The 9,887-nt window shown below is 42.6% G+C and overlaps 1 protein-coding gene across 1 annotated transcript in view; it reads left to right on the plus strand.

Moving 5' to 3' along the window:
* LOC100543122 (protein ERGIC-53) overlaps positions 1–9,887 on the plus strand; it is a 41,491-nt gene that overhangs the window by 9,833 nt on the left and 21,771 nt on the right. Inside the window, exon 2 of the mRNA XM_019618881.2 lies at positions 8,761–8,876. Coding sequence (XP_019474426.2) covers positions 8,761–8,876 — 116 coding nt within the window. The remainder of the gene's footprint in view (positions 1–8,760; positions 8,877–9,887) is intronic.

A 9,887-nucleotide genomic window follows, 5' to 3' on the forward strand; every position in this document is an offset into this window, starting at 1 on the left:
AAAACTATAAAACATATGGTCAGTTCAGGAACACGATGCATCCCTTATTAAAACAACTCAGATGGCCTACTTATGCTGAAGATAAAATAACAGTCAAGGTCTCCCTTTCATTCTTTTTTTTTTGCCTGTATACATAACCATAGTTAGAAAAACCAATTAGTTTGCAAACAGACAGTTACTTGGTTCTGTGTTTATGCTGGGTAATTTGTACTCCTATTCACTTTCTAAATAGGATTCTGTTCACTCTTATGCATGGGCACTTGCTTTTCTTTCTGTTGTCATGAAAACCAGGGGTTTCTTAGAGGCTGGAAAGAAAGAAACTGGATGAAGTTAGGATTAATTCCTCTCACCATTTGTTCCCGGAGCTCTGCATCTATGGCAGCTCAGCAAAGCACAGCTCTTTGCTTTAGGAGGTCCAAAAAGATGCGGAGCTAAAAAAATCTTTTGGTTCCCTTTAAGTTTAATTGAACAAATATCTTATCTTCCACCTGCCCCCGATTTACGCACTGAAAAATCTTCATGTGTTTTCCATGGTAGGTATAATTGTGCCTGCAGAGATCTGCACTCTCATCACGGTTACCTGCTGAGTTCTCACAGAATCCTTGCAGGAGGTAGTACCTTGGGTTTCCTTTGTTTCCCATGGGATTAATAGCTGCTGATTTACCCCTAGCCAGTGTGACTTGGGTTGTAAAATCACATGCTGTGCGTGCCAAGATGTAATCCTTAAACATATTCTGCCCTCTTTCCATTTCCTCCTCCAGTTCACTTTTTGCCTTACTGCTATTAGGCAAAGTGCTTCCCGGACCCCCTCCCTTCCTAATGAGCATGGCCACAAATTGGTGCACAACGTGGCCAATTTAAATAGAAATTATCTTCATTTTCGGAAGGTGATCCTATTCTTAAGAAGCAAAGACAAGCAGGCTGGGGTATTTCCCCAGCTCCTGGTGTTCCCAACCCTACAAGGTGATAGCTTGATTGCTCTGGATGCTGCTTCATCAGCCTTAGGGATACATACAGATGACAAATGCAGCCCTACTACACCAGAGGAGCAAGAAATGTAGAAGCCACTTACCTCAGCCTATAGGACGGCATATCTCACCTTTTGCTAATGAGAAGTCTAAAGTGCCTTGACCCACCCCCCTTTCAGTGGATTTGGGTCTGGAAGCCTTATCTTTTCCTCTGGAAGTGGTGAGCAAAGTGCACGTCAGTGGCTGCAAAGTGCACGTAGCAGATGTCACATGGTAAAAATCACATTTCTCATTAATGTTGCACCTGCTAATGCAGAAGTATCTTTCTGTTTCTGCTGAAACTTGTTGCTTGGGGTACTTTCAGGTCAGATCATGCGTGAATCCAAACTAGTGTCTCCTGGCTCCAACTGATGATAAATCTCTTATCTCTGACCTCCAAAGGGATTTCTCAGCTGTCCCTTCATATTCCCAATACAATGGAACAGCACCTGCTCTAGAAAAAAAAAAACACTTTCCCACAGCCACTGCCATCAGTAATGCCTGCAGGGAATGCCAGCAGCAGAGGAGAGCTGGGTGAGTGAAAGGAAAGCTCTGGAACCCTCCTGCAGTGACCCAGTGCTGTAACAGTGGGCTTGCTGCTGCTGGGAACCAAAACATCCTCGGTCCTGGATCCCATCTGTCAGTCCAGTGATCAGGATGCTGTCAGCATGTCTTAGAGTATGAGCATATGTTTTCCTCTGAACTCTTGAGTGTTGCTTCTGCTTCAGGCAGTAGTCTTAGTGAAACTAAACTGAGCAGAGCTTTTGTCTGACAAGTTATCCCTTTGGGTACCAACATTGCTGAGAATTCCTTCCTGCTTGCACATAAGAGCAAAAGCGTGCAGTGCACATTCTAATGCTGAAAGTGATTTAGGGACTGATCATTTTTTAAATTATCTTATCCATTACAATTAACAGCTATATTGCATTAGAGAAACAATGAAGTAACTAAAAACATGCCCAGCTGCTGAAGGAAGGTCAGTTGTCAGGAGGCAGACAAATACAATGGAGAAGGCAGAGAGGCTAAGCAACATAAATGAGATAACAGAAACGTAGCAGAGGTGAGATAAATAGTTGGGCTGGACACCTGACAGGTGAAAAGGGCTCACTAAGTGGAAGAGAAGCAGCAATGAGAGCAGTGGGTGGTTCCTGTTGTGCTGTGATGAGGATCACACCAGCTCCAGTTGCCAGAAGTCCAAAGCTGGGGATGCCTCTGTGTTTTTCATGATTAATTTCAGGTCATTTGCTTTTGAAAATTCTAAATTTGATGACTTCTAGTGCTCAAAGCAGTTCAGATGTTTCCAAATCAGTTCTGCTCAGTATTTAAAATGCTCAGTGGAATCAAGGAAGAGCTGACTGAATGTTGCTACTTTGCAATTCTAAAACTGAATAGAGCACAAAGGGAGGAGAGTATAACTGGGGTTGAACTGCAGTGCCACTCCACTTGCCTTCTGGTGACCAAAAAAGGATTCTTGTGTGGTGAGATGCACCCACCAGTTTCCAGCAGATGTTTATGAAAGCTAAAATTATAATTAATTACCACCGTGGGATTTCTGCAGCTTTAGGCCACACTTAGGTTAAGTCATTTGACTTTTGAAACATGCTAAGCCCTCGGCACTTCATTAATTCTTGTGTCTGTGGATTTAGCCACCCAATTTATGCATCTTTTTTGAAATATAGCCTCTTCTACTAAGCAGGTCATAGTTGATGACTAATTATTATTTCTAAGGTTTAGTCTTGCTCTGGGAATAGTAATTTGCAAATGATGTCTCCTCCTTTATTTATTTATTTATTTATTTTCTAAATCTGGGATAGCATCCCTGAACTGGTGTCTGAGAAAGATGTGCTTTGCCTTTATCTCATCTCTGTACCTTTGTTAACTAGCCTCCTGTTTACTGTGAGAATTTGAGTAAACAGGAACCTAAATGTTTCTGAACAGTGTAAAGTATTTGCTTAGTTTTTTGGAATTTTTTTTTTCTGTGTCATTAACAATATTTTCTCAACAGAAGTGCTGAAAAATCCTGCAATCATTTTGGAAGTCAAGGGCTTGCTGAAGAGTATCTGATACCCACTGTGGAAGCTACAAAGCCTCATCATAACCTTATCTGCGTGTTTCCCACCTCTTAAACAGAAATATCTAAATTAACCCCAGGCTTCGTTTGTTACCCTTGGTAAAGTTTTGGCTGGTACATTGTTGGATCAGGTGCTGAACTGCGAATCAGGTTAGGCTAAATGCTTTCTTGAAGTCTCAGTGTTTCAGTGGGGCTGGGATTCTGAGACTGCCTAAAACCACCAATATGAATAAGAAGATAAGTACCAACATTACTTTGCAGCCTGAGCTGTGTTCAGTCAGGCAGGATATTTTTATTTGTTTCACACCAAGAAAAAATACTACCAGTGAACCTCCAAGTGGTTTTTGGCACATCTGAAAGCTTTCTGTGGGCTCACTCAGCAGTCACGTGTAATAGGGCAGTATGCATCACAGCACTGTGTGGGAGACGTGCAGCTAAGAGCAACACCACAGAATCCTTTCTGGAATAAAATGGCCTCACCATAATGTTTGAACCAGGATACACTATTCCAGGGGCTTTGATGTTAGTCCAGGCCAGGAGATTCAAAAACATAATGTGAATGTTGGGTTTTCCAGATGAACTTTATTATAGTTCATTAAGTATTTTATAGTTACTTTTTACTTTCGTAAGAATAAAAGAATACTTTTTTATTCTTCACAATTAAAATAACCAGAGAAAGAACCTTCTTTGTTCTTCTTTGTCCCTAGTCAGTCTGTAAGGCATTTTCACATGCAAACAAAGTATCACAACACTGCTCAAGTCCTTTAAACTTCATGAAAAATAAGTAAGACAGTATTGTGATTCTTTTAGTTGGAACTGTGAAATTTGAAGAATAAAGCAAAGCAAGGCTTATCACAGGAAGCAGGCAGAAATGAAGGGATTCTGAGAGTGACCTATCCTGCTCAGGGCATGGAGGCTGCTCCCAAAATTGTTCGTGCAGGTACTACAGCCTTGTCAACATTCTCTTTATGTGCTCAGCAGTTGCAACAAATACAACATTCCCTGTAATGTTTTGCATGAATTCTATCTGCAATTATTTAAACCCAGTGCTTTTTTTAAAGACCTTTACCCTTTTTAACAATTACCTCCAGCACAACTGGCTTTTTATGGCAGGTTCTACAGTATATATCAGAGAGAATAGAGTGTGCAAATTCCCCCCTGCCTGTAGCGGTGGTCTGATGCAGAACAGCATGCCTCTGTGCAAAGGGAAGGTGAAATCAAACATCATTTCTACATCCACAGTGAATGAGCATTTCCAAAATGCATGCTATAAAGTTAGGTGTACTTGCATTCAAGATGCAAGGATGCCCCAACTGTTAAAATACATCGTATGACAATGTCACCTGATTGCAGAGGGCACTTGTTTGTTCTAAAGAAAGCTTTGGAAAACACCGTGGTTGTTTCTCTTAGAGATCATAAGAAATCAATAGGGTACAAATGAACTGAGAAGGCATTTCATGTCTAACAGGCCACTCCTATTTAGGTTGGATATTAGGAAAATGTTCTTCTCAGAAAGAGCGGTGAGGTTGGAGCAGGCTGCCTGGGGAAGCAGTGGGAGCAGCATCCATGGAGTGTTCAAGAAGGGGGGTTGTGTGGCTCTGAAGGACGTGGTACACAGTGATCACAGGCACGGGCCTGCTATTCTAATAGAAATAAAAGAAGGTGAGAAGATAGAGGTCTGAAGTTAGAGGGCTTAGTTTTAAACCATAAATCTGATGATTTCTCCGGAGGGAAAAGAAAAGCATTGCTTTCCGTTCATAGCTCCCAAGTGAAAGTGTCCAGCCAAGTAGCTGGGATCTCCTGGCCCTGCCGGTGACGTTAACTCTGCATGCTTGCTGTGTGAGGAGAGCTCCCTGAGCGCAGTGTTACACCTGAGCACGGTGTGCAGCCCGGGCTGCCTGGCTGGCATCGCTGCGGCCCAGCAGGGCCCACGGATGTGTGCGTTAGCAGCCACAGTTACACGGACGCTGGCAGCCTCACAGTGAGAGCGCAGCAAAATCCCTCGATGACGACTGAAGCAATTTCGGCTTTAAAAAAACGCAGGCTTTGCCAAGCGTCATTGTTTTGGACTTCTCTTGACCTCGCTCGGCAGAAGGCTCCCGCTGGCTGCTGCTTTCTGCCCGGCATCCCAGTGATGACCAGTTCTGCAGGCGTTTGCTCCTCGCACCGATTCGCGGGGTGGAAGCTCTGCCTGCCCTCCCACCCCAGCTCCAGCAGCCCTCTGCTCGGGTTGCCCTGGAGACAAAGCTTCCTGTGCGTAATCCAAGCTTATCCAGCTCCTTATCCTACATGTGACCCTTAATTACTTGCTAAATTAGAATGGTTTTCTGAAAATCACAAGGGGAGGTTAATATGTTCTTCCAGAGCTGGTCAAGCTAAGATGACACTAAATTCACAGGGAATTCAAATTACATGATCCCTGAAGGCGTCTCTTTCAGAAGGAAGATGAACTTTCCCAATAGGAGGCAGTGTGCCATGATAATGCTTCTGTCACTCACTTTCCTTGTCCTGCTTGTCTAGCTACAGCTTAATCTGGTATGAACAATGTAGTAAGTAAATATCAGGTTGATTAATTATGGTGCAAGATTCAGTAACTGCTTGTCTTCTATAATTAACACGGTCATCGAAATTAAGTAACACGCTTCATCCGTGGATTCCTGAACTAAAAGAAATAACACAGGAGAATCCCCAAGGCTGTCACAGGGGAAGTGAGGGAACAACAAAAGAGGGTCAAAATATTAATTATCTCTTTAAGATGACTGTACATTTTAAGATATTCTTCATACAAAAAGTGACTTTAGTACTTCTGCATGTCCTCACAGAGACAACACAAAGTTGGTCTGTAAAAATATTGCTTCTGTTTTCTGACAGCACACCTTTCTTTCACCAGTGGGATAAATGGAAGTTGCAAGAAAAGGCACACATCATGCAGATAAGCTCACCTACCTTCCTGCTCTGAATTTCTCAGTACAAGACAGCATTTTTCAGAATTTTGTCACTAGCACGATAAGCAGTGTTTTCCTCATTACTTTTTAGAAAGGCAGCACCATGACTTCATTATATATTTTTTTCATTTTCTTTCTTTTCTGTGTTTGAATCCACGTATTATTTGCAGGATTGTACTGAAGGAAGTTCTAACAATTAAGGAGTGATTTTTGTTTCCTTAGCAGGAAGGAACTCTGTGAGCTCGGCACTGAGCTCATGTAGTCAGAACAGCTTGAAGGGATAGCTTGCTTTCCCAGCATTTTGAGCACTTCTCCCAAAAGTTCTGGTTTTCACAGAAGTACAGAATTTCAAGATGCTTTCTAAAATAAAAAAGAGATATTAAGTATGTACTTCACACACACACTGTAAAAAAGAAAGCGTTTTCTTAAGAAATCCATGCTTCCCTTCTTTTAGTTTCTGCATTCAAACTATGAGGATGGAAAACAAGGTTGCTGACTGTATGGGGCTGCTGAATCATGGCCTGAACCTCTGTTTGATCACCTGAGACGAGCAGTGAGTCAGCCACAGGAGCACAGGTGAAGGCAAATCACCTGTGCTGCAGAAAGGGATGGAGCCTGGCTGCACCTCTCCTAGACCCTCTTAAGAGCTGACTGCCAGTGGGGAAGGATCTCTTCTGGAGATCTGCTCCACCAGAATCTGTTTTGTGAGCCCAGGATAGGGTGAGTGTCTTTCTTTTCCTACTCCAATATAATAATTACATCAGCCAAGCTCCTGAATATACTGTACCATCTGTATATTCGTTGATTGTACGCTGACATTCAGTGATTTCCCTCTGCCTTCAAGTTCCCCATACAACATTAGGGAAAAGCCAGGGACCTTCTTGGTACCACTGCCTTCCTTGGAGAAGGGTTCAGAAGTGTGAGCCAGACTTTCACACTGATTACAGGAACCTCATGGCCACCATAGGAAAAGAGGCTAAATACATAAATAAATGAATGGAAAGCACAGGGTCTGGTGACACGGATTCCCCTGGGGACAAAGGAAAGACAATTACTGTTCTCTCTCAGTCCAGTGAGAACATGTAAAAGAACCAGCAAAGTGTCACATCCTCTGCTATCCCCTTGTGTAGACTGGACCAGGAAAGTGTAAAAAGGAAGAATATGCTACATACAAATAATCTTTTTAAGTGCTAGGCTACAATGCTGCAGCAAGCTGTGACTGGTTTCTCTCACAGAAAAACCAACAGGGGAATGAAGGTATCTGAATAAGAGAGCCCTTCTTAAATACTGATCCTCTTGTACTGTAGGATTGACATCACTACCAGGAATTAAGATAATTAATTTGAAGAGGGGGAAAAAAAACACTTGAAATCGTGTCCGGCTGCTCTTAAGATACCTGCATTCTTTGTTTATTTCTTTGCTTTATATCCTTTTGATTCTCTAGCTTAGAAAAACAACAGAAAGTAGTCATACCATAATGCCTTGTAGCCTATGGCATATTCCATTTCAGGATCCTAACAAAAGGTCAGTAGGCGTATAAGAATAGTTTCAGTGTAAGTTTAGTTCAGTCTGGAAGAGCTTTTCAGTTCCCTATGGCAAAGTGGAGCAAATTAGTTTGAAAAAGAAAGAGTAACAAAACAAAGAGTGCTTGAGGGACCTAGGAAGGCAGACAGCAAGATCCTTCAGTTAGCCAGTCTGGCAATTAACTCATCACAAAAAGAGACTTCTGCGGGTTTCCTGGCGACTAACAGACCCTGCCAGTGGGGTCTCTTATTCTGCAGGGTATGGCAGGTAAGCTCTGGGCATTTCATGGGGCATTACATGCTTTCTCCGGGCCTTCTGTGATCACTACTGCCTCAGCAGGGAGCAGCAAGGGCTGCGTGCTGGCACGTCAGCTGCTCCAGTTTGTAGCCCAGCATATAATTCCAAATGTAGCTTTGTCAGCAGTTTGCACTAAGAAACTTCTCTGAAACTGGAGTACACACTCCTTCTGGTCAGCTCCTCTAGTACCATTATAACCTTTCCAAGTACCAGAGCAGGCTTGCCCAGAGGGCTGGAACTTTTGCTTTGTTTCAAGGCTGAAACAGACCACAGACCATGGAATATTTCTGTTTTCTAAAACATGCAACTAGGGTCACTGCTTTCTTTTACTGCTTTTTTTGAGTCAACAACAACTAATAGTAATAATAGAAAAAAAAATCAACAGATCTTACTGGAAGCACGTGCACAGTATTTTTTTATGTGGCTACTAAGTATTGATGCCAGAAGGTTGCTGGAAATTAAATGTGTTAGTGTCGTAATTAATGCTAATAATCGCATTTTGACAGTTTTTAGTCTGAAGAACTCTTTTCCTCTGGTGTTTAAGGAGTCTGCTAGTGATCTAACTTATGCATAAGGAAGGATGTGCAAGCCACAGATTGCAAGAGCACTACCCTGCTTAGACTAGGGAGAGAATAAAGATTGTTATTATTTAGATGTTAGAGAGAAAGAATCATCTCCTCTGACATGCTAGTGATGCTCTTCTGTTAGGGTGCTGTTGGACACCTTAGCTTCAAGGGAGCTGTTGCTGTTCTACAACCAATTTGTTGTCCACCAGGACCTGAAGTCATTGACAGCAGGGCTGCCTTCCACCTGGTTGCTCCCCAGCCTCTCCTGGTGTGTGTGTTCCACCCCAGATGAAGGACTTTGCATTTCCCTTTGTTGAACTTTAGGAAATTCTGATGGCCCATTCCCGCAGCCTGCCCAGGTCTCTCTAGAAACAGACTTACAGTTAGAAGCCAGGCCTAAGAAGCTGACAGACTTTCTTCTTCTAGATAGAATAGGGCCAAGAAAGTTGATGGAAGTGTGTATGGGGTAAGTAGAGAAAAACTGATTGTTCATGACACTCCTTATTCTGAACACTTAAAGCCTTAGTTTTGTGCTGTTCTAAGTGCTGTTCTAAGCACTGCTTTTTGATTATGTAATGCTTAGGGAGTTGTTTCTGTTTTTGGACTGGGTAGAAAAAAACTTTACACTGTTTGAAAAGCCAGAAAGTGCCACGAGAGCAATGCTCATATAAAAATGCGGTCTGTGATTTTCTTTTTTTTTCTAGAAAATTGTAAATAACCGTAGCAATATCTGTTCTGCTTTTGCACAGCTATGCATAAAAAGCTCACTGGGACCACTCACATCATTTTCAGTCATTACCATAGCCAGTGGCAGAGAGAACTGAAACGTGCATGCTTTGTAACGTCTTCAAATGTAGGCATCTGTAAACTGAGATTCCCTTTTGGAAAGCTGGTACATGATTAAAATATGGTTGTTGGAATGTCTCTGACTTCTTTAAAGTAATCTAAAGGCTCATATAATGGATTAAAAAGATTCCTTTTGTGTTTGAACAAATACAGATGATGTTGAGAAGCATTTTCCTGACTGCTCTAGTGCAATAAGCAAGAGAGAAACAGGTAATGGTGCTGAAAGAGGGTGAAGAGAGGAAGATCAGCTACCAAGCCATATGATGTGAATGTCAGATTAAATGAAGGCACACGTGATAGAGACGTCTACCACACACCTTGCCTTCTCTATCATTTATATGAGGAAAATGGTACTTTTAAGGTACACTTTGATGTCTTTTAGTATCCATTTAAGAAAAACTTGGGGGTCTGAGAAGAACTTCTGGGTCCCGGTAGACAAGAAGCTGAACATGAGCCAGCAGTTTGCGCTTCCAGCACGGAAGGCCAACTGTGTTCTGTGCTGCATTAAAAATGGGGTGGCCAGCACGGAGAGGGAGGTGATCGTCCCCCTCTACTCGGCTTTTGTGAGGCCCCATCTGCAGCACTGTGTCCAGGCCTGGGGCCCCCAGCACAGGAAGGACGTGGAGCTCTT

Source organism: Meleagris gallopavo, chromosome 11 (assembly GCF_000146605.3).
Source record: "Meleagris gallopavo isolate NT-WF06-2002-E0010 breed Aviagen turkey brand Nicholas breeding stock chromosome 11, Turkey_5.1, whole genome shotgun sequence".
NCBI classification, from domain to species: domain Eukaryota; kingdom Metazoa; phylum Chordata; class Aves; order Galliformes; family Phasianidae; genus Meleagris; species Meleagris gallopavo.